Consider the following 25,943-nt stretch of genomic DNA (forward strand, 5'->3'; position numbering starts at 1 on the left):
ATCACCACTACTTGTTATCACCTCCCCATTTGCGCCATTCACTGAAGTTCCCCTTTGCTCCCTTGTCTTACGCACTTTATTTACCTTCTTCCAGAACATCTTTTTATTCTCCCTAAAATTTAATGATACTCTCTCACCCCAACTCTCATTTGCCCTCCTTTTCACCTCTTGCACCTTTCTCTTGACCTCCTGTCTCTTTCTTTTATACAAGCAAATGGATTTGTATGTAGCATTTATGGATCTGGAGAAGGCATATGATAGAATTGATAGAGATGCTCTGTGGAAGGTATTAAGAATATATGGTGTGGGAGGCAAGTTGTTAGAAGCGGTGAAAAGTTTTTATCGAGGATGTAAGGCATGTGTACGTGTTAGAAGAGAGGAAAGTGATTGGTTCTCAGTGAATGTAGGTTTGTGGCAGGGGTGTGTGATGTCTCCATGGTTGTTTAATTTGTTTATGGATGGGGTTGTTAGGGAGGTGAATGCAAGAGTTTTGGAAAGAGGGGCAAGTATGAAGTCTGTTGGGGATGAGAGAGCTTGGGAAGTGAGTCAGTTGTTGTTCGCTGATGATACAGCGCTGGTGGCTGATTCATGTGAGAAACTGCAGAAGCTGGTGACTGAGTTTGGTAAAGTGTGTGAAAGAAGAAAGTTAAGAGTAAATGTGAATAAGAGCAAGGTTATTAGGTACAGTAGGGTTGAGGGTCAAGTCAATTGGGAGGTAAGTTTGAATGGAGAAAAACTGGAGGAAGTAAAGTGTTTTAGATATCTGGGAGTGGATCTGGCAGCGGATGGAACCATGGAAGCGGAAGTGGATCATAGGTTGGGGGAGGGGGCAAAAATCCTGGGAGCCTTGAAGAATGTGTGGAAGTCGAGAACATTATCTCGGAAAGCAAAAATGGGTATGTTTGAAGGAATAGTGGTTCCAACAATGTTGTATGGTTGCGAGGCGTGGGCTATGGATAGAGTTGTGCGCAGGAGGATGGATGTGCTAGAAATGAGATGTTTGAGGACAATGTGTGTGGTGTGAGGTGGTTTGATCGAGTAAGTAACGTAAGGGTAAGAGAGATGTGTGGAAATAAGAAGAGCGTGGTTGAGAGAGCAGAAGAGGGTGTTTTGAAATGGTTTGGGCACATGGAGAGAATGAGTGAGGAAAGATTGACCAAGAGGATATATGTGTCGGAGGTGGAGGGAACGAGGAGAAGTGGGAGACCAAATTGGAGGTGGAAAGATGGAGTGAAAAAGATTTTGTGTGATCGGGGACTGAACATGCAGGAGGGTGAAAGGAGGGCAAGGAATAGAGTGAATTGGATCGATGTGGTATACCAGGGTTGACGTGCTGTCAGTGGATTGAATCAGGGCATGTGAAGCATCTGGGGTAAACCATGGAAAGCTGTGTAGGTATGTATATTTGCGTGTGTGGACGTGTATGTATATACATGTGTATGGGGGTGGGTTGGGCCATTTCTTTCGTCTGTTTCCTTGCACTACCTCGCAAACGCGGGAGACAGCGACAAAGCAAAAAAAAATAAAATATATATATATATATATATATATATATATATATATATATATATATATATATATATATATATATGTATGTATGTATGTATATTTATATGCAGATGACTGGGAAATGTATAAAAGAAAGTGGCAGGAGGTCAAGAGAAAGATGCAAGAGGTGAAAAATAGGGCAAATGAGAGTTGGGATGAGACAGTATTTTTTATTTGTAGGGAGAATATAAAGATGTTTTGAAAGGAGGTAAATAATGTGCATAAGACAAAGGATCCAATGGGAATATCATGAACGGGGAAAATGGGTAGGATAAAACAAGCAGTGATGATGTGAGGAGATGTAGTGGGATTTTTGAATGTTTGTTAAATGTGTTTCATGATAGAGTGGCAGAAATAAGGTGTTTTGGTCCAGGTGGTGTGCGAAGTGAGAGGGTCAGGGAGAGTAGTTTGTTAAGCACAAGAGGTAGTAAAAGCTTTGTGGAAGATGAAAGGTGGTAAGGTGGCGGGTTTGAATGGTATTGCGGTGGATTTTATTAAAAACGGGGATGAATGTGTTGTTGGTTGGTTGGTAAGGATATTCATTGTATGTATGGTTCTTGGTGAAATGCCTGCGGATTGGCAAAATGTATGCATAGTGCTATTGAAGAAAGGCAAAGGGGATAAAGGAGAGTGTTCAAATTACAGAGGCATATGTTTTTTTGAGTATTGCTGGGAAATTATATGGGAGGGTATTGATTGAGAGGGTTAAGGCATGTATGAAGCATCAGATTGGGAAAGAGCAGTATGGTTTCAGAAGTGGTAGATTTGTGGATCAGGTGTTTGCTTTGAAGAATGTATATGAGAAAATACTTAGAAAAACAAATGGATGTGTGTGTAGCATTTCTGGATCTGGAGAAGGCTTATGTATGTATGGATCTTTGTGAAGTGCCTGAGGATTGGCAAAATGTATGCATAGCGCTATTGAAGAAAGACAAAGGGGATAAAGGAGAATGTTCAAATTACAGAGGCATATGTTTTTTTGAGTATTGCTGGGAAATTATATGGGAGGGTATTGATTGAGAGGGTTAAGGCATGTTTGAAGCATCAGATTGGGAAAGAGTAGTATGGTTTCAGAAGTGGTACAGGATGTGTGGATCAGGTGTTTTGCTTTGAAGAATGTACATGAGAAATTAATTAGAAAAACAGATGGATGTGTGTGTAGCATTTATGGCTCTGGAGAAGGCTTATGATATGGTGAATAGAGATGCTTTGTGGAAGGTTTAAGAGTATATGGTATAGGAGGTAAGTTGCTGGAGGCAGTGAAAAGTTTTTACCAAGGATGTAATGCAGATGTACAAGTAGGAAGGTGAGGAAAGCGACTGGTTCCAAGTGAATGTCAGTTTGTGGCAGGGTTGTGTGATATCTCCATGGTTGTTTAATTTGTTTATGGATGGGTTGGTTAAGGAAGTGAATGCAAGAGCTTTGGAGAGATGGGCAAGTATACAGTCTGTTGTTGATGATAGGGCTTGAGAAAGTGAGTCAGTGTTTGTTTGCTGATGATACAGTGCTGGTGGCTGATTTAGGTGAGAAACTGCAGAGGTTGGTAACTGAGTTTGGTAAAGAATGTGAAAGGAAAAAGTTGAGAGTAAGGAAAAGTTGAGAGCAAGGTTATTAGGTTCAGTAGGGCTAAGGGGCAAGGTAATTGGGAGGTAAATTTGCATGGAGAAAAAGTGGAGGAAGTAAAGTGTTTTGGATATCTGGGAGTGTACTTAGCAGCAGATGGAACCATGGAAGCGGAAGTGTGTTACTAGGTTGGGGAGGGAGTGAAGGTTCTGGAAGTGTTGAAAAATGCATGGAAGGCAAGAACTTTATCTTGGAGAGCAAAAATGGGTATGTTTGAAGAAATAGTGGTTCCAACAATGTTATATAGTTGCGAGGCATAGGCTATAGATAGGGTTGTGCAGAGGAGGGTGGATGTGCTGGAAATGAAATGTTTGAGGACACTATGTAGTGTGAGGTGGTTTGATCAAGTAAGTAATGAAAAGGGAATAGAGATGTGTGGTAATAAAAAAAAAGTGTGGTTGAGAGAGCAGAAGAGGGTGTGTTGAAATGGTTTGGACACGTGGAGAGAATGAGTGAGATGAGTGAGGAAAGATTGACAAAGAGGATACATGTGTCAGAGGTGGAGGGAAGAAGTGTGAGACCAGATTGGATGTGGAATGATGGATTGAAAAAGATTTCGAGCAATCGGGGCCTGAACATACAGGATCGTGAAAGGCATGCTAGGAATGGAGTGAATTGGAATGATGTGGTATAACTGGGTTGACGTGCTGTCAGTGGATTGATCTAGGGCATGTGAAGCATCTGGGGAAACCATGGAAAGGTGTGTGGGGCCTGGATGTGGTAAGGGAGCTTTGGTTTTGGTGCATTGCACATGACAGCTAGAGAATGAGTGTGAACGAATGTGGCCTTTTTGTCTTTTTCTAGCGCTACCTGGGGGGGTATTTAATGTGTGGCGGGGTGGCAATGGGAATGGATGAAGGCAACAAGTTTGAATATGTACTTGTTTATATATGTATATGTCTCTGTATGTATATGTATGTATATGTTGAAATGTATAGGTATGTATATGTGCGTGTGTGGGCGTTTATATATATACATGTGCATGTGGATGGATTGGGCCATTTTTTTGTCTGTTTTCTTTTGCTTTGTCTCTAACGCGGGAGATGGCGATTTAGTATGATAAAGGAAAAATATATGTGTATGTATTGTTAATAGGATACCCTTGGTTAGGGACCTAGCTGCCTGTGCCATGTCAGCTAACATGAAAAAATCCTGAAGCAGGTGTGGTGGGAGTGTGTGAAAGTGTGCAAGGAAGTGAATTCTAGCCTGATGTGGGTAAAAATGAAAGTGAAGGACAAGAAATGAGTGATTATTAGTGCTTGTGCACCTGGCCATGAAAAGAAATATCATGAGAGGAAAGTGTTTTTGGAGCTGATTAGTAATTATGTTAGCAGTTTTCATGTAAGTGACTGGGTATTAATGATGGATGATTTGAAAGCAAAAGTGAGCAACATGGCAGTAAAGGGTATGATTGTGAGCATGGGGTATGGAAATGAACACCTTGTAGTTGTGTGCTGAAAAAGGACTGATGATTGGGAATGCCTGGTTTAAGAAGAGGGACATACACAAGTAAACATTTATGAGTAGGATAGATGGTCAGTGGGCATTACTGGATTACGTATTAATTGATATTTGTATAAAAGAGAGACTTTTGGATATAAATGTGCTGAAAGGGGCAGCTGCTGAAATGTTTGACCACTATCTTGTGGAGGTAAGGGTGAAGCTTTGGAGTGTTTTTCAGAAAAGAGGAAATGATTCAGTGAAAAAAGTGTTGTAAGTAAGTGAGCTTGGTAAAGAGGCTTGTTTGAAGAAATACCTCAAGTGATTGAGTGTAAGTGGCACTGAAGGCAAGAATGAATGAAGCAAGAGGAGTAGATGAGGGATGGGAGGTATTTAGGGGAGCAGTGCTGGCATGTGTGAAAGATGCATGTGACAGTCGAAGTGGGAGATGGGCTGACTAAAAAGGTTAGTGAGCAGTGGGATGAAGAAGTAAAGTTGCAGGTTAAAGAGGAAAGAGAGGCATTTAAATATTACCTACAGGGAATGAGTGTAAATGATTAGGGGATGTATAAGAGGAAGTAGCAGGAGGAAGGTGCAGGGTTTGAAAAAGAAGGCAAATGAAAGTTGGGGTGAGTGAGTATCACTAAACTTTAGGGAGATTAGGAAGGGGCTTTGGATGGAGGTTAATAATGTGTGAAAAATAAGAGAAGACATAGGGGCATTGTTGAAGCAGGCAAAAGGGAAAATGATAACAAATAGTGATGAGGTGAGCAGATGAAGTGAGCATTTTAAAGGGCTATTGAATGTGTTTGAGAATAGGGTAGCAGATGTAGGGTGTTTGGATTGGGATGATATGTGAGGCGAGAGAGAGTCATGGAGAGTGGTTTGGTGGAAAGAGAAGGTGGATGGTATTGCTGTTGAATTTATTAAGAAGGGGTGGCGCTAGGTTAATTTGAATTCTCGTTGTATGTATGGATCATGGTGAGGTGCCTGAGGATTATCAGAATGCATGTATAGTGCCCTTGTAGAAAGGCAGTGGGGATAGATGTGAGTGTTCAAACCACAGAGGTATAGGTTTGTTGAGTTTACCTCTCATATGTGACGACATGTACAGAGCATGAGACTGGGGAGGAGTAGTGTGGTTTCAGAGGCTGTAGAGGATGTGTGGATCAGGTGTTTGCTTTAAAGAATGTGTGAAAAACATTTAAAAAACGGATTTTGTGTGGCATTTATGAATTTAGAGAAAGCATATGGTAGGGTTGGTAAAGATTCCTTGTGGAAGGCCTTAAGAAAGTTGAAAGAAGCATTAAGTTATTATTGCGGACACAAGGCATAGGTAAGAGTAGGAAGTAAGGAGAATAAATGGCTCCAAGTGAAGGTTAATCTGCAGCAGGGGTGTGTGATGTCACCATGATTCTTCAGTTCATTTATGTATGGGATGGAGAGAGAGATGAATGTGAGTCTTGGAGAGAGAGGCAAGTATACAGTCTGTAGATTTGAGGACCTGGAAAGTGAGTCAGCTGTTTGGAAGTTTGGAAGTGTGTGTGAAGTGAGACAGTTGAGAGTAAATGTGAATAAAAACAAGGATATTTGGTTTATCAGGGTTGAGGGATAGGTTAGTTGGAGTATTTGTTTGAAAGGAGAAAAGCTGGAGGAAATGAAGTGGTTTAGATATCTAGGAGTGGACATAGCAGTGAATGGAGCCACAGAAATGGAAGTGAGCCATAGGGTTGGTGATGGGGTGAAGGTCCTGAGAGTGCTGAAAAATATGTGGAAATAGAGATCATTATCTGAAAAGGTTAAAATGGGTTTGTTTAAAGTTACAGGTACACCACTGATTTTCCGGTACTCTTGGTTCCAAACCTTGCCGAATTAACCATTTTGCTGGACCAACCATGGTCACATAATGATAATTCATCAACACACCTCTAACCCACTAATTGTACATCTCCCATGTGTCCAAAGTATACCATGGAGTGCTAGAAATTTAGATTAAACAAATATTAAATGTTTGAGCTCCTAAGATGGTAAGTCTGTCCTTAGATTGTTTGAATCCTGTGGGGGTCTTCTTCATCTTCTGTTGTTAGTGTTTTCCTAGGTGTGCATCGCCAGAATAATGCAGTTTTGTCTGCATTATACACGTGCTCAGGACTGAGGAGCTCATCTGCTACAAGTTTCGCAAATTCATTCACATACTGGTTTGCAGACTGCTTTTCTCCGCACACTTCATTCATGAAAGTTCGATGACGCTTCTTGAATCTTTGAAGCCATCCTTCACTATAGTCATGCTCATGTTGTAATTTAAGTTCTTTATGGATCAAGTAAGCCTGGTCCATTATCATGCTACCTGACAAGTCCACTCCATCACTTCGACACTGTCGAAACCACTCCATCATCACTCGATCATGCTCGGTACTCGTACCATCTTTCATTGTTATTCTAATCATCATTTGCCTCTTGGAATCACTGTCTGCATAGAATTTCAATATTTTTTCCCTTTGCTTCTTTTTATTATAATCATTTGATGAACCAATACTGTAGGTGTTGCACAGCTTACACACTGAAACACATGATCCATTTTTTTTCAACAGTTCCACTTTATCTTGGATTGATATGGACTGGTGTTTACATTTGACACCACGACTGACACTCTCATATGTCTTAGCAGCCATAGCTAGGGTTAAATTTAAGCAAATAAGCTAAAAATATCACAGAATTGCGGTATCACCACCAACAAGTGCAGTGTAAAGAATGTAAATAAGTGTGCCCTACACAAAATGTCATCTGTGGCTGCCCAGTAAACTAGTGTGGTGGCCACAGCAATTTCAAGTTCCCTATTTTGTCTGGAGTAAAGGAGGTGCCAAACCATCAATTGCCAGAAATTCGGTGGTGTACCTGTGTAGTAGTCCCAGCTATATTTTATGGATGCGAGGCATGGGCTATAGATAAGGATGTGCAGATGACAGTGGATGCATTGGATATAAATTGGTTGAGGACAATATGAGGTGGTTTGATTGAGCAAGTAATGAATGAGAAATGTGTGGTAATGGTAATAAAAAGAGTATAGTTGAGAGAGCAGAAGATGGTGTGTTGAAAGGGTTTGGACCTATGGAGAGAAAGAGTGAGGAAAGGTCAACAAAGAGGATATGTGTGTCAGAGGTGGAGGGAACAAGAAAAATCGGGAGACCAAATTGGAGACATATGGATAGAGTGAAAAAGATTTTGAGCAGTCGGGGCCTGAACATACACAAGGATGAAAGGTGTGGTTGGGATGGAGTTGGTTGGAATGATGTCGTGTATGGGGGTCGATGTGCTGTCAGTGGACTAAACCAGGCATGTGAAGCATTTGGGATAAACCATGGAAAGGTCTGTGGGATCTGGTTGTGGTTAGGGAGCTGTAGTTACAGTTCATCATCTTTTCCTATTGCCAACTCACTAACACAGGAAATAGCAACTAAGTACGAAAAATCAGGGGAAGTAGAAAATTATAAGTGCTTAGTGAACAGCTTGAACATTTACTCGTTTGGAAAACTTACCACACAGGAATGTAAATTTTATTCAGTTGCTGTATAAATAATTTTATCAGAAAAAATAACATTCAAATGAGAGACTACATATCATATGTGAGAAGATTGTAATTTTTCTCTATGCATACAAGAGCTGAGTTTTTCTGGATGTACTCTAAATAAAGACACTCTTGATAATTAGTAGTAGGTAGTTCGAATTGTATATATTTTTTTTTTCCTACATTTTTGCCATTTCATGCATTAGTGAGGAACAGATGACTGAGCCTCTGAAGGAAAAAGCCACATTTGGCCCCCTTTTCTGTTCCTCCATTTGGAAAGTAAAACACGAAGGGAGGATCTCCAGCCCCCCACTCCCACCCCTTTTAGTCACTTTCTATGACATGCAGGGAATACAAAAGTAGAATTCTCTCTCTCTGAACATGTATAGAAGTAGTAGAAAATATATCTTTGGGAAATGGAAAATTGCAACATAACTGCGAAGTGAGTTGTAACCTAAATACATAACTAAATTTTACTATATTGTTATATATCTTATTTGTTTCAGAAAGAACTTTCAAATGATGAGGCAAAGAGTAAATAGTTTTTTATTTGTTGTAGTGTCCTTCAGTTAGGGTACTCTAGTTATTTAGAGCAGCTGTGGTCACTGGGTTATGACTTTTGAATATTTTTATTGATCATTCTTACTTTTCTCCAACATATGGCATGGATAATGAAATTAGTATTATTACATGGGTTAAAGGTTTTGACTGTACTAAAGTAATGAATTGTAAAACTTTCAACCTCTCTATTTACCCATCTGTAAAATTGAAGAATTTATTGTAGAGTTGATGCTTTATGCTGATGACTCTGTGAAGGTATTTTGTTCTCTTTCAGTGATCCATATGACTGTGATGAAGATGACCTTCTCTTAGACTCAGATGAGGAACGTGAAGAAGGCAATGACTCTACAAAGATGCGGCCAATGACATTGGATATAGATTTGGAATTATCAGCTATGGCTAATGCTCGTAGGTTAGTTTTAATGTGTGTATTGCTCAAAAGTTAGAACTTTAGTTCTCTTGAAAGTACTTTATCTTCATCATCTTAATCTCTCTTGTAACATATGTAATGTACCACTGTAATAGATGATAGTAGTAAAGATATAATTGATAGAACAGCATAGTTCTTTTTAATCATACACCTGATGCTCAGTTTATGAGGTTTTTATAATGGTATTCCTTTCATTAGGTGAAGGTTCATTATATGAAGCATATTTTATATCAGACATATGAATTAAGGGGAAGATGCATTCCTGGTAGGGAATATTAGGAAAACACTGGGGGATTCAGAAAGACCACAAATTCATACCAAACCGTTAAAACACCAGAAAATTCCCTCAAAAGTATTATACCTTTGATGTAAGGAGGACTGTACAGGAAAATGGAACACTCACCAAGTTGAGGACATTAGTTGCAGTCTCTTTATGGCAGAAGGAAGACCATGAGGAAAGCAGTGAAGGTAGGGGTAATTGAAGATTCTCTGCTTGACTGACTTTTCACATTTTCTGGTAAGTTTTCAGTAATTTCAGTAAATATCGTGCATATCAACAATTGTAAGTATATGACAGGTAGTTCTTGGGCGTAGTTGTGGCTTGGTTAGTGTTATCCTGTTTTAACATCTTCCATATCCTTCTCTTATGGATCCCAACTCTTGCTTGTTGATTGTAGATTTTATAGTGAGATTGATTGCAATTTACTGGTGGAAAGAGGACAGTGAAGTTTATCTTTACATGCCTTATCATTACTATTCTTGCTAGTCCTGTGCACTTTGTGAAACTTAACTTTCTTTTGAAATATTCAGTCTAGCCAGGACATGATTTAAAATTTTCAGTGCTACATGATTCACCCTTATTATTTCATCTTCAAAGAGACTGCTGGCTTTCCCCTGGATTATTGACGTACTTAAATGATGGTTTAGATCTTTAGTCCAAATAATCAGTAAATTTTTCATTTTTTCAAGCACAATATTATGCAAGTGCTGCAGTCTTATAGCTGCTAAAGGCTTACGTGTCTTTTGTGCATGAACTTTTGAGTTCAGTCATTTAAATAAGAAAAAGAGCTTTTAAAGCCAATCATTCATATGAATATTTAAGCCCTGTCATTTAAACATGAACATTTAAAGCCAGTCATTTATACACAAAATTTAAAGTCCATCAATCAAGAGTTTCAGATTCCCTTCAGAGGGCTGGCAGCAGGGTAGCAGATATATGTTATTAGTGAATAAACTCTTTCTTTGCTATGGTTTATGTATATTCTTCAGAACAATTTTATGACTACATCACTGAAATGATGTACCCATCAACACTCATGCATTTATTTTGCCATCTATGGGTTATTGTACCACTATATATCTTAAAAGATACTCATCTTATGACATCAGTCTACTTATAGTTTTTATTGTTTCCAGTACATTTTGTTTTCATTTTTCAACTTCTTTTTATTCACCACAAGTTTTTTAATGTTTACTGCTAATTTTATTATAAATGTACTCCTCCACGTACAGTGTTCTGTTATACTTTTTAACAGAGATAATTGGGCTGAGAAATTTGCATATGAAGGTTCATTAAATGTGATTATTAACAGTAATTAACAGTGGTTGTTATATACCAGACAAAAGTATAACCCAAGCTGTCTACAGTATTTTCATATTCATCTATATATCAGCTGGGACTGTATGGTGTTTTTATATTCACTTATATATCAGCTTTGACTAGCAATGAGATTGATTTCATAGAAGTTTGTCTACTCATATTTTGTCAGGTATTCAGAGGAAATTTCTACTATAATTTGGATATCGTTAAGTTTCTTGCATTAATTGACATCTGTTAATAATAACTTATCCCTGGGGTGGGAGAGAAAGAATTCTACTTCCGTATCCCCTTCATGCCATAGAAGACCAATAAGAGGGGCAGAAGTCAGGGTGCTGGAAACCTCCCTCTTTATGTATTTCCATTCCTAAAAGATAGAACAGAAGGAGCCAAGTGAGAAGTGCTCAACCTTCTTTGAAAGCTTAGGCATTGGTCTTAGAAAGTATGTGTATATAACCAAGCTCAGAGTGAAACAAAGCTCAAGGGGGGAGAATGGCTTGGGAATGACCTCTGAGTAAAGTTAAGGTTTGGTGTGAGGGTGAAATATAAGGATGGAGTAGTACTGCTGAAGCAGGATTTGAAGGAATGTGTGAAAGAGTGTAAGGAAGTGAGATACAGACTGATGTGGGTAAGAAATGTGGATTGCTCATGCACCTGGACCTGAGAAGAAAGATCATGAGAGGCAAGTGTTTTGGGAGCAGCTGAGTGAGTGTTTCAGTAGTTTTGATGCAAGGGTTTCAGGTATTAGTGATGGGTGAATTAAATGCAGATGTGAATAATGTGGCAATCAAGGGTATGATTAGGGGATGGGATATTCAGTAATGCGAATGGAAGTGGTGAGCAGCTTTTGGAACTTTGTACTGAAAAGCTGTTGATAGGGAATACGTGGTTTACAAGAGGGACACACATAAGTATATGTATGCGAGTAGGGCATTTTTAGATTACATTCTAATTGATAGACCTGCATAAGAGAGACTCTTGTATGTAAATGTTCTGAGAAGGGCATCTGGTGGTATGTCTTATTGTTACTTGGTAGAAGCATGAGTGAGGATTTGGCTGTTTAATTTGTGTTTACTTATGGTGGTCAGGGAGGTAAATGCAAAGGTCGTGGAGAGAAGGGGGAGTATGCTGTCTGTAAGAGATGAGGGGGGGCCTGGGAAGTGTTTGCTGATGTTTGCTGATGACAGGTGGCAGATTCGAGTAAGAAACTGCAGAAGTTTGTGACTAAGTTTGGGGAAGAATGTGAAAGGAGAGAGTTAAGAATAAACATGAATAAAAGCAAGGGTATTAGGTTTAGTTGAGAAGAGGAACAGGCTAGTTGGGGTGTGAATTTGAATGGAGAAAATTTTGGATGCAGTGAAGTGTTTTAGATACCTTGGAGTGGACATGGCAGTAAATAGAGCCATGGAAGGGAAGTGAGTTTTAGGGTGGATAAGGTTTGAAGGTTCTGGGAGCAATAAGGAATATGTGGAAACAGATGTCATTATCTGTAAGGGCAAAATTTTTATGTTTGAATGTATAAAAGACCGAACACAGTTGTATGGATGAGGAATGGATTATAGATGAGGATATGCGGAGGAAAATGGGTGCTGGAAGTGATATGTTTGTGGACAATATGTGTTTTTTAGGTGGTTTGATCGAGTAAGTAGTAAATGGTTAAAAGGGAGGTGTGGTAATAAGAAGTGTGGTTGAGAGAACTTCAGAAATTATAATGAAATGTTTTGGACATATTGAAAGAATTAGTGAGGAGAGGTTGACAAAGAGAGTATATGTATCAGAACTGGAGAATACAAGGAGAAGCCAGATTGGAGGTGGAAGGATAGAGTCGGAAAGATTTTGAGTGATCAGGACCTGAAAATGCAGGAAAATGTAAAGCATGTATGGGACAGCATGAATAAAACAGTTGGATATAAAGGGGTCAGCATGCTGTTAGTGAACTGAACTGGGTATGTGAAGCAGTCTGGGGAAACCATGGAAAAGTCTGTAGGGCAGGGTTTAGGATGAGGGCTGTAGTTTAGGTGCATTGCACATGACAGCTAAAGACATAAATGAATGTAGCAATTCTTCTCCTCCTGGAGTTACCTCACTTCACTGGTGTGATGGTCTGTCTGTGGCAAGGGTGTGTGATCTCACCATGGTTGTTTAATTTGTTTATGGATGGGGTGGTTAGGGAGATAAATGCAAGAGTTTTGGAGAGAGGGTTGAGTATGCAGTCTGTTTGGAATGAGAGTGCCTGGGAAGCAAGTCAGTTGTTGTTTGCCAGTGATACAGCACTGGTGTCTGATTTGACTGAGAAGAGTGAGAAACTGCAGAAATTTGTGACTGAGTTTGGAAAAGAGTGTGAAAGGAATAAGTTGAGAGCAAATGTGAATGAGAGCAAGGTTATTAGGTTCAGCAGGTTTGAGGGATAGGGGAGAAACAATATTTTCACGCATTCCTCACGTGTCGTAGAAGGCGACTAAAGGAGAGATGGGAGCGGGGAGCTAGAAACCCTCCCCTCCTTGTATTTTAACTTTCTAAAAGGGGCAACAGAAGAAGGAGTCACACGGGTTGTGCTCATCCTCCTCGAAGGCTCAGATTAGGATGTCTAAATGTGTGTGGATGTAACCAAGATGAGAAAGAAGGAGAGATAGGTAATATGTTTGAAGAAAGGAACCTGGATGTTTTGACTCTGAGTGAAACGAAGCTCAAGGGTAAAGGGGGAGAGTGGTTTGGGAATGTCTTAGGAGTAAAGTCAGGGGTTAGTGAGAGGACAAGAGCAAGGGAAGGAGTAGCAGTACTCCTGAAACAGGAGTGGTGGGGGTATGTGATAGAGTGTAAGAAAGTAAACTCTAGATTGATATGGGTAAAACTGAAAGTTGATGGAGAGAGATGGGTGATTATTGGTGCATATGCACCTGGGCAAGAGAAGAAAGATCGTAAGAGGCAAGTGTTTTGGGAGCAGCTGAGTGAGTGAGTTAGTAGTTTTGATGCACGAGACTGGGTTATAGTGATGGGTGATTTGAATGCAAAGGTGAGTAATGTGGCAGTTGAGGGAATAATTGGTGTACATGGGGTGTTCAGTGTTGTAAATGGAAATGGTGAAGAGCTTGTAGATTTATGTGCTGAAAAAGGACTGGTGATTGGGAATACCTGATTTAAAATGAGAGATATACATAAGTGTATGTATGTAAGTAGGAGAGATGGCCAGAGAGCGTTATTGGATTGCGTGTTAATTGATAGGCGCAAAAAAGAGAGACTTTTGGATGTTAATGTGCTGAGAGGTGCAACTGGAGGGATGTCTGATCATTATCTTGTGGAGGCAAAGGTGAAGATTTGTATGGGTTTTCAGAAAAGAAGAGAGAATGTTGGGGTGAAGAGAGTGGTGAGAGTAAGTGAGCTTGGGAAGGAGACTTGTGTGAGGAAGTACCAGGAGAGACTGAGTACAAAATGGAAAAAGGTGAGAACAAAGGAGGTAAGGGGAGTGGGGGAGGAATGAGATGTATTTGGGGAAGCAGTGATGGCTTGCGCAAAAGATGCTTGTGGCATTATAAGCGTGGGAGATGGGCAGATTAGAAAGGGTAGTGAGTGGTGGGCTGAAGAAGTAAGATTACTAGTGAAAGAGAAGAGAGAGGCATTTGGATGATTTTTGCAGGGAAATAATGCAAATGAATGGGAGATGTATAAAAGAAGGAGGCAGGAGGTCAAGAGAAAGGTGCAAGAGGTGAAAAAGAGGGCAAATGAGAGTTGGGGTGAGAGAGTATCATTAAATTTTAGGGAGAATAAAAAGATGTTTTGTAAGGAGGTAAATAAAGTGCGTAAGACAAAGGAACATATGGGAACATGAGTGAAGGGGGCTAATGGGGAGGTGATAACAAGTAGTGGTGATGTGAGAAGATGGAGTAAGTATTTTGAAGGTTTGTTGAATGTGTTTGATGATAGAGTGGCAGATATAGGGTGTTTTGGTCGAGGTGGTGTGCAAAGTGAGAGGGTTAGGGGGAATGATTTGGTAAACAGAGAAGAGGTAGTTAAAGCTTTGCAGAAGATGAAAGCCGGCAAGGCAGTGGGTTTGGATGGTATTGCAGTGGAATTTATTAAAAAAAGTGGGTGACTGTATTGTTGACTGGGTGGTAAGGTTATTTAATGTATGTATGACTCATGGTGAGGTGCCTGAGGATTGGCGGAATGCTTGCATAGTGCCATTGTACAAAGGCAAAGGGGATAAAAGTGAGTGCTCAAATTACAGAGGTATAAGTTTGTTGAGTATTCCTTGGAAATTATATGGGAGGGTATTGATTGAGAGGGTGAAAGCATGTACAGAGCATCAGATTGTGGAAGAGCAGTGTGGTTTCAGAAGTGGTAGAGGATGTGTGGATCAGGTGTTTGCTTTGAAGAATGTATGTGAGAAATACTTAGAAAAGCAAATGGATTTGTATGTAGCATTTATGGATCTGGAGAAGGCATATGATAAAGTTGATAAAGATGCTCTGTGGAAGGTATTAAGAATATATGGTGTGGGAGGCAAGTTGTTAGAAGCAGTGAAAAGTTTTTATCGAGGATGTAAGGCATATGTATGTGTAGGAAGAGAGGAAAGTGATTGGTTCTCAGTGAATGTTGGTTTGCGGCAGGGGTGTGTGATGTCTCCATGGTTTTTTGTTTTGTATATGGATGGGGTTGTTAGGGAGGTGAATGCAAGAGTTTTGGAAAGAGGGGCAAGTATGCAGTCTGTTGTGGATGAGAGAGCTTGGGAAGTGAGTCAGTTGTTGTTCGCTGATGATACAGTGCTGGTGGCTGATTCGGGTGAGAAACTGCAGAAGCTGGTGACTGAGTTTGGTATAGTGTGTGAAAGAAGAGAGCTGAGAGTAAATGTGAATAAGAGCAAGGTTATGAGGTACAGTAGGGTTGAGGGACATGTCATTTGGAAGGTTAGTTTGAATGGAGAAAAACTGGAGGAAGTGAAGTGTTTTAGATATCTGGGAGTGGATTTGGCAGCAGATGGAACCATGGAAGCAGAAGTGAATCATAGGATGGGGGAGGGGGAAAAGTCCTGGAAGTGTTGAAAAATGTGTGGAAGTCAAGAATGTTATCTTAGAAAGCAAAAATGGATATGTTTGAAGGAATTGTGGTTCCAACAATGTTATATGGTTGCGAGGCGTGGGCTATAGAGTTGTGCGGAGGAGCGTGGATGTGCTGGAAATGAGATGTTTGAGGACAATATGTGGTGTGAGGTGGTTTGATCAAGCAAGTAATGAAAGGGTAAGAGAGATGTGTTGTAATAAAAAGAGTGTGGTTGAGAGAGCAGAAGACAGAGTTTTGAAATGGTTTGGTCACATGGAGAGAGTGAGTGAGGAAAGATTGACAAAGAAGATATATGTGTCAGAGGTGAAGGGAATGAGGAGAATTGGGAGACCAAATTGGAGGTGGAAAGATGGAGTGAAATAGATTTTGAGTGATCGGGGCCTGAACATGCAGGAGGGTGAAAGGTGTGCAAGGAATACAGTGAATTGGAACACTGTGGTATACCGGGGTCGACGTGCTGTCAATGGATTGAACCAGGGTATGTGAAGCATCTGGGATAAACCATGGAAAGTGTTTTAGGGCCTGGATGTGGAAAGGGAACTGTGGTAGAGACTGAGTGTGAACGAATGTGGCCTTTGTTGTCGTTTCATAGCACTACCTCGCGCACATGCGGGGGGGAGGGGGCTTTCATGGGAATGAATAAGGGAAGACAGTATGAATTATGTCCATGTGTATATATGTATATGTCTGTGTGTGTATATAAATGTATCTGTTGAGATGTATAGGTATGTATATGTGCGTGTGTGGACGTGTATGTATATACATGTGTATGTGGGTGGGTTGGGTCATTCTTTCGTCTGTTTCCTAGCGCTACTTCGCTAACGCGGGAGACAGCGACAAAGCAAAATATGAATAAATATACTTTCATGGACACCCATATGTTTGGTTTCAGCCAATGTGATAGCTTAACCACGTTATTTATAATTCTTTATATGAGTGAGTAACTTAAATTGAAGGAATAGCTTCTTTCCTGTTCTATTGAATTTAAAGGCTATGAAACATTTTTCCAGATATTTTGAACAGAAGCGTCAAGCAGCCAAGAAGGAACAGAAGACAATCAGTGCCTCAGCCAAGGTTCTGCAATTAACAACTAAGAAAACTAATCAGATGCTGAAGGAGGTAGCAGCCATCACTAATATCAACAAAGCCAGAAAGGTCCTTTGGTTTGAAAAGTTTCATTGGTTCATTTCCACCGAAAATTACTTAGGTGAGTGTTTTATTTATATATATATATATATATATATATATATATATATATATATATATATATATATATATATTTTTTTTTTTTTTCTTTTTTTTTTTTTTTTGCTTTGTCGCTGTCTCCTGCGTTTGCGAGGTAGCGCAAGGAAACAGACGAAAGAAATGGCCCAACCCACCCCCATACAAATGTATATACATATGTCCACACACGCAAATATCCATACCTACACAGCTTTCCATGGTTTACCCCTAGACGCTTCACATGCCCTGATTCAATCCACTGACAGCACGTCAACCCCGGTATGCCACATCGATCCAATTCACTCTATTCCTTGCCCTCCTTTCACCCTCCTGCATGTTCAGGCCCCAATCACACAAAATCTTTTTCACTCCATCTTTCCGCCTCCAGTTTGGTCTCCCACTTCTCCTCGTTCCCTCCACCTCCGACACATATATCCTCTTGGTCAATCTTTCCTCACTCATTCTCTCCATGTGCCCAAACCATTTCAAAACACCCTCTTCTGCTCTCTCAACCACGCTCTTTTTATTTCCACACATCTCTCTTACCCTTATGTTACTTACTCGATCAAACCACTTCACACCACACATTGTCCTCAAACATCTCATTTCCAGCACATCCATCCTCCTGCGCACAACTCTATCCATAGCCCACGCCTTGCAACCATACAACATTGTTGGAACCACTATTCCTTCAAACAAACCCATTTTTGCTTTCCGAGATAATGTTCTCGACTTCCACACATTCTTCAAGGTTCCCAGGATTTTCGCCCCCTCCCCCACCCTATGATCCACTTCCACTTCCATGGTTCCATCCGCTGCCAGATCCGCTCCCATATGTCTAAAACACTTTACTTCCTCCAGTTTTTCTCCATTCAAACTTTTTTTTTTTTTTTTTTTTTGCTTTGTCGCTGTCTCCCGCGTTTGCGAGGTAGCGCAAGGAAACAGACGAAAGAAATGGCCCAACCCACCCCCATACACATGTATATACATACGTCCACACACGCAAATATACATACCTACACAGCTTTCCATGGATTACCCCAGACGCTTCACATGCCTTGATTCAATCCACCGACAGCACGTCAACCCCGGTATACAACATCGCTCCAATTCACTCTATTCCTTGCCCTCCTTTCACCCTCCTGCATGTTCAGGCCCCGATCACACAAAATCTTTTTCACTCCATCTTTCCACCTCCAATTTGGTCTCCCTCTTCTCCTCGTTCCCTCCACCTCCGACACATATATCCTCTTGGTCAATCTTTCCTCACTCATTCTCTCCATGTGACCAAACCATTTCAAAACACCCTCTTCTGCTCTCTCAACCACGCTCTTTTTATTTCCACACATCTCTCTTACCCTTATGTTACTTACTCACTCAAACCACCTCACACCACACATTGTCCTCAAACATCTCATTTCCAGCACATCCATCCTCCTGCGCACAACTCTATCCATAGTCCACGCCTCGCAACCATACAACATTGTTGGAACAACTATTCCTTCAAACATACCCATTTTTGCTTTCCGAGATAATGTTCTCGACTTCCACACATTCTTCAAGGCTCCCAGAATTTTCGCCCCCTCCCCCACCATGATCCACTTCCGCTTCCATGTTTCCATCCGCTGCCAGATCCACTCCCAGATATCTAAAACACTTCACTTCCTCCAGTTTTTCTCCATTAAAACTCACCTCCCAATTGACTTGACCCTCAACCCTACTGTACCTAATAACCTTGCTCTTATTCACATTTACTCTTAACTTTCTTCTTTCACACACTTTACCAAACTCAGTCACCAGCTTCTGCAGTTTCTCACATGAATCAGCCACCAGCGCTGTATCATCAGTGAACAACAACTGACTCACTTCCCAAGCTCTCTCATCCCCAACAGACTTCATCCTTGCCCATCTTTCCAAAACTCTTGCATTCACCTCCCTAACAACCCCATCCATAAACAAATTAAACAACCATGGAGACATCACACACCCCTGCCGCAAACCTACATTCACTGAGAACCAATCACTTTCCTCTCTTCCTACACATACACATGCCTTACATCCTCGATAAAAACTTTTCACTGCTTCTAACAACTTGCCTCCCACACCATATATTCTTAATACCTTCCACAGAGCATCTCTATCAACTCTATCATATGCCTTCTCCAGATCCATAAATGCTACATACAAATCCATTTGCTTTTCTAAGTATTTCTCACTTACATTCTTCAAAGCAAACACCTGATCCACACATCCTCTACCACTTCTGAAACCACACTGCTCTTCCCCAATCTGATGCTCTGTACATGCCTTCACCCTCTCAATCAATACCCTCCCATACAATTTGCCAGGAATACTCAACAAACTTATACCTCTGTAATTTGAGCACTCACTCTTATCCCCTTTGCCTTTGTACAATGGCACTATGCACGCATTCCGCCAATCCTCAGGCACCTCACCATGAGTCATACATACATTAAATAACCTTACCAACCAGTCAACAATACAGTCACCCCCTTTTTTAATAAATTCCACTGCAATACCATCCAAACCTGCTGCCTTGCCGGCTTTCATCTTCCGCAAAGCTTTTACTACCTCTTCTCTGTTTACCAAATCATTTTCCCTAACCCTCGCACTTTGCACACCACCTCGACCAAAACACCCTACATCTGCCACTCTATCATCAAACACATTCAACAAACCTTCAAAATACTCACTCCATCTCCTTCTCACATCACCACTACTTGTTATCACCTCCCCATTTGCGCCCTTCACTGAAGTTCCCATTTGCTCCCTTGTCTTACGCACTTTATTTACCTCCTTCCAGAACATCTTTTTATTCTCCCTAAAATTTAATGATACTCTCTCACCCCATCTCTCATTTGCCCTTTTTTTCACCTCTTGCACCTTTCTCTTGACCTCCTGTCTCTTTCTTTTATACGTCTCCCACTCAATTTCATTTTTTCCCTGCAAAAATCGTCCAAATGCCTCTCTCTTCTCTTTCACTAATACTCTTACTTCTTCATCCCACCACTCACTACCCTTTCTAATCAACCCACCTCCCACTCTTCTCATGCCACAAGCATCTTTTGTGCAATCCATCACTGATTCCCTTAATACATCCCATTCCTCCCCCACTCCCCTTACTTCCATTGTTCTCACCTTTTTCCATTCTGTACTCAGTCTCTCCTGGTACTTCCTCACACAAGTCTCCTTCCCAAGCTCACTTACTCTCACCACCCTCTTCACCCCAACATTCACTCTTCTTTTCTGGAAACCCATACAAATCTTCACCTTAGCCTCCACAAGATAATGATCAGACATCCCTCCAGTTGCACCTCTCAGCACATTAACATCCAAAAGTCTCTCTTTCGCGCGCCTGTCAATTAACACATAATCCAATAACGCTCTCTGGCCATCTCTCCTACTTACATAAGTATACTTATGTATATCTCGCGTTTTAAACCAGGTATTCCCAATCATCTGTCCTTTTTCAGCACATAAATCTACAAGCTCTTCACCATTTCCATTTACAACACTGAACACCCCATGTATACCAATTATTCCCTCAACTGCCACATTACTCACCTTTGCATTCAAATCACCCAACACTATAACCCGGTCTCGTGCATCAAAACCACTAACACACTCATTCAGCTGCTCCCAAAACACTTGCCTCTCATGGTCTTTCTTCTCATGCCCAGGTGCATATGCACCAATAATCACCCATCTCTCTCCATCAACTTTCAGTTTTACCCATATTAATCGAGAATTTACTTTCTTACATTCTATCACATACTCCCACAACTCCTGTTTCAGAAGTACTGCTACTCCTTCCCTTGCTCTTGTCCTCTCACTAACCCCTGACTTTACTCCCAAGACATTCCCAAACCACTCTTCCCCTTTACCCTTGAGCTTCGTTTCACTCAGAGCCAAAACATCCAGGTTCCTTTCCTCAAACACACTACCTATCTCTCCTTTTTTCACATCTTGGTTACATCCAGACACATTTAGACACCCCAGTCTGAGCCTTCGAGGAGGATGAGCACTCCCCGCATGACTCCTTCTTCTGTTTCCCATTTTAGAAAGTTAAAAAATACAAGGAGGGGAGTATTTCTGGCCCCCGCTCCCGTCCCCTCTAGTCGCCTTCTACGACACGCGAGGAATGCGTGGGAAGTATTCTTTCACCCCTATCCCCAGGGATAATATATATATTTTTTTTTTTTTTTGCTTTGTCGCTGTCTCCCGCGTTTGCGAGGTAGCGCAAGGAAACAGACGAAAGAAATGGCCCAACCCACCCCATACACATGTATATACATACGTCCACGCACGCAAATATACATACCTACACAGCTTTCCATGGTTTACCCCAGACGCTTCACATGCCTTGATTCAATCCACTGACAGCACGTCAACCCCGGTATACCACATCGCTCCAATTCACTCTATTCCTTGCCCTCCTTTCACCCTCCTGCATGTTCAGGCCCCGATCACACAAAATCTTTTTCACTCCATCTTTCCACCTCCAATTTGGTCTCCCTCTTCTCCTCGTTCCCTCCACCTCCGACACATATATTCTCTTGGTCAATGTTTCCTCACTCATTCTCTCCATGTGCCCGAACCATTTCAAAACACCCTCTTCTACTCTCTCAACCACGCTCTTTTTATTTCCACACATCTCTCTTACCCTTACGTTACTTACTCGATCAAACCACCTCACACCACATATTGTCCTCAAACATCTCATTTCCAGCACATCCATCCTCCTGCGCACAACTCTATCCATAGCCCACGTCTCGCAACCATACAACATTGTTGGAACCACTATTCCTTCAAACATACCCATTTTTGCTCTCCGAGATAATGTTCTCGACTTCCACACATTCTTCAAGGCTCCCAGAATTTTCGCCCCCTCCCCCACCCTATGATCCACTACCACTTCCATGGTTCCATCCGCTGCCAGATCCACTCCCAGATATCTAAAACACTTTACTTCCTCCAGTTTTTCTCCATTCAAACTCACCTCCCAATTCACTTGACCCTCAACCCTACTACACCTAACAACCTTGCTCTTATTCACATTTACTCTTAACTTTCTTCTTTCACACACTTTACCAAACTCAGTCACCAGCTTCTGCAGTTTCTCACATGAATCAGCCACCAGCGCTGTATCATCAGCGAACAACAACTGACTCACTTCCCAAGCTCTCTCATCCCCAACAGACTTCATACTTGCCCCTCTCTCCAAAACTCTTGCATTCACCTCCCTAACAACCCCATCCATAAACAAATTAAACAACCATGGAGACATCACACACCCCTGCCGCAAACCTACGTTCACTGAGAACCAATCACTTTCCTCTCTTCCTACACGTACACATACCTTACCTCCTCGATAAAAACTTTTCACTGCTTCTAACAACTTGCCTCCCACACCATATATTCTTAATACCTTCCACAGAGCATCTCTATCAACTCTATCATATGCCTTCTCTAGATCCATAAATGCTACATACAAATCCATTTGCTTTTCTAAGTATTTCTCACATACATTCTTCAAAGCAAACACCTGATCCACACATCCTCTACCACTTCTGAAACCACACTGCTCTTCCCCAATCTGATGCTCTGTACATGCCTTTACCCTCTCAATCAATATCCTCCCATATAATTTACCAGGAATACTCAACAAACTTATACCTCTGTAATTTGAGCACTCACTCTTATCCCCTTTGACTTTGTACAATGGCACTATGCACGCATTCCGCCAATCCTCAGGCACCTCACCATGAGTCATACATACATTAAATAACCTTACCAACCAGTCAACAATACAGTCACCCCCTTTTTTAATAAATTCCACAGCAATACCATCCAAACCTTCTGCTTTGCCGGCTTTCATCTTCCGCAAAGCTTTTACTACCTCTTCTCTGTTTACCAAATCATCTTCCCTTACCCTCTCACTTTGCACACCACCTCGACCAAAACACCCTATATCTGCCACTCTATCATCAAACACATTCAACAAACCTTCAAAATACTCACTCCATCTCCTTCTCACATCACCACTACTTGTTATCACCTCCCCATTTGCGCCCTTCACTGAAGTTCCCATTTGCTCCCTTGTCTTACGCACTTTATTTACCTCCTTCCAGAACATCTTTTTATTCTCCCTAAAATTTAATGATACTCTCTCACCCCAACTCTCATTTGCCCTTTTGTTCACCTCTTGCACCTTTCTCTTGACCTCCTGTCTCTTTCTTTTATACATCTCCCACTCAATTGCATTTTTTCCCTGCAAAAATCGTCCAAATGCCTCTCTCTTCTCTTTCACTAATACTCTTACTTCTTCATCCCACCACTCACTACCCTTTCTAATCAACCCACCTCCCACTCTTCTCATGCCACAAGCATATATATATATATATATATATATATATATATATATATATATATATATATATATATATATATATATAAGGCATGTGTACGTGTAGGAAGAGAGGAAAGTGATTGGTTCTCAGTGAATGTAGGTTTGCGGCAGGGGTGTGTGATGTCTCCATGGTTGTTTAATTTGTTTATGGATGGGGTTGTTAGGGAGGTAAATGCAAGAGTTTTGGAAAGAGGGGCAAGTATGAAGTCTGTTGGGGATGAGAGAGCTTGGGAAGTGAGTCAGTTGTTGTTCGCTGATGATACAGCGCTGGTGGCTGATTCATGTGAGAAACTGCAGAAGCTGGTGACTGAGTTTGGTAAAGTGTGTGGAAGAAGAAAGTTAAGAGTAAATGTGAATAAGAGCAAGGTTATTAGGTACAGTAGGGTTGAGGGTCAAGTCAATTGGGAGGTGCGTTTGAATGGAGAAAAACTGGAGGAAGTGAAGTGTTTTAGATATCTGGGAGTGGATCTGGCAGCGGATGGAACCATGGAAGCGGAAGTGGATCATAGGGTGGGGGAGGGGGCGAAAATTCTGGGGGCCTTGAAGAATGTGTGGAAGTCGAGAACATTATCTCGTAAAGCAAAAATGGGTATGTTTGAAGGAATAGTGGTTCCAACAATGTTGTATGGTTGCGAGGCGTGGGCTATGGATAGAGTTGTGCGCAGAAGGATGGATGTGCTGGAAATGAGATGTTTGAGGACAATGTGTGGTGTGAGGTGGTTTGAGCGAGTGAGTAACGTAAGGGTAAGAGAGATGTGTGGAAATAAAAAGAGCGTTGTTGAGAGAGCAGAAGAGGGTGTTTTGAAGTGGTTTGGGCACATGGAGAGAATGAGTGAGGAAAGATTGACCAAGAGGATATATGTGTCGGAGGTGGAGGGAACGAGGAGAAGAGGGAGACCAAATTGGAGGTGGAAAGATGGAGTGAAAAAGATTTTGTGTGATTGGGGCTTGAACATGCAGGAGGGTGAAAGGAGGGCAAGGAATAGAGTGAATTGGAGCGATGTGGTATACCGGGGTTGACGTGCTGTCAGTGGATTGAATCAAGGCATGTGAAGCGTCTGGGGTAAACCATGGAAAGCTGTGTAGGTGTGTATATTTGCGTGTGTGGACGTATGTATATACATGTGTATGGGGGGGGGGGGTTGGGCCATTTCTTTCGTCTGTTTCCTTGCGCTACCTCGCAAACGCGGGAGACAGCGACAAAGTATAATAATAATAATGATAATAATGACTCATGGTGAGGTGCCTGAGGATTGGCGGAATGCGTGCATAGTGCCATTGTACAAAGGCAAAGGGGATAAGAGTGAGTGCTCAAATTACAGAGGTATAAGTTTGCTGAGTATTCCTGGTAAATTATATGGGAGGGTATTGATTGAGAGGGTGAAGGAATGTACAGAGCATCAGATTGGGGAAGAGCAGTGTGGTTTCAGAAGTGGTAGAGGATGCGTGGATCAGGTGTTTGCTTTGAAGAATGTATGTGAGAAATACTTAGAAAAGCAAATGGATTTGTATGTAGCATTTATGGATCTGGAGAAGGCATATGATAGAGTTGATAGAGATGCTCTGTGGAAGGTATTAAGAATATATGGTGTGGGAGGAAAGTTGTTAGAAGCAGTGAAAAGTTTTTATCGAGGATGTAAGGCATGTGTACGTGTAGGAAGAGAGGAAAGTGATTGGTTCTCAGTGAATGTAGGTTTGCGGCAGGGGTGTGTGATGTCTCCATGGTTGTTTAATTTGTTTATGGATGGGGTTGTTAGGGAGGTAAATGCAAGAGTTTTGAAAAGAGGGGCAAGTATGAAGTCTGTTGGGGATGAGAGAGCTTGGGAAGTGAGTCAGTTGTTGTTCGCTGATGATACAGCGCTGGTGGCTGATTGATGTGAGAAACTGCAGAAGCTGGTGTCTGAGTTTGGTAAAGTGTGTCAAAGAAGAAAGTTAAGAGTAAATGTGAATAAGAGCAAGGTTATTAGGTACAGTGGGGTTGAGGGGCAAGTCAATTGGGAGGTGAGTTTGAATGGAGAAAAAATGGAGGAAGTGAAGTGTTTTAGATATCTGGGAGTGGATCTGGCAGCGGATGGAACCATGGAAGCCGAAGTGGATCATAGGGTGGGGGAGGGGGCGAAAATTCTGGGGGCCTTGAAGAATGTGTGGAAGTCGAGAACATTATCTCGGAAAGCAGAAATGGGTATGTTTGAAGGAATAGTGGTTCCAACAATGTTGTATGGTTGCGAGGCGTGGGCTATGGATAGAGTTGTGTGCAGGAGGATGGATGTGCTGGAAATGAGATGTTTGAGGACAATGTGTGGTGTGAGATGGTTTGATCGAGTGAGTAACGTAAGGGTAAGAGAGATGTGTGGAAATAAAAAGAGCATGGTTGAGAGAGCAGAAGATGGTGTTTTGAAGTGGTTTGGGCACATGGAGAGAATGAGTGAGGAAAGATTGACCAAGAGGATATATGTGTCGGAGGTGG

General features: G+C 41.4%; 1 protein-coding gene across 1 annotated transcript in view; it reads left to right on the plus strand.

The window, feature by feature from the left end:
• Positions 1 to 25,943, plus strand: part of Clbn (Nuclear export mediator factor NEMF homolog Clbn) — a 908,728-nt gene that overhangs the window by 424,216 nt on the left and 458,569 nt on the right. Inside the window, exons 10-11 of the mRNA XM_071695085.1 lie at positions 9,012 to 9,149; positions 16,833 to 17,029. Coding sequence (XP_071551186.1) covers positions 9,012 to 9,149; positions 16,833 to 17,029 — 335 coding nt within the window. The remainder of the gene's footprint in view (positions 1 to 9,011; positions 9,150 to 16,832; positions 17,030 to 25,943) is intronic.

The sequence above is a fragment of the Panulirus ornatus genome, chromosome 1 (assembly GCF_036320965.1).
Source record: "Panulirus ornatus isolate Po-2019 chromosome 1, ASM3632096v1, whole genome shotgun sequence".
In the NCBI taxonomy this organism is placed as follows: Eukaryota; Metazoa; Arthropoda; class Malacostraca; order Decapoda; family Palinuridae; genus Panulirus; species Panulirus ornatus.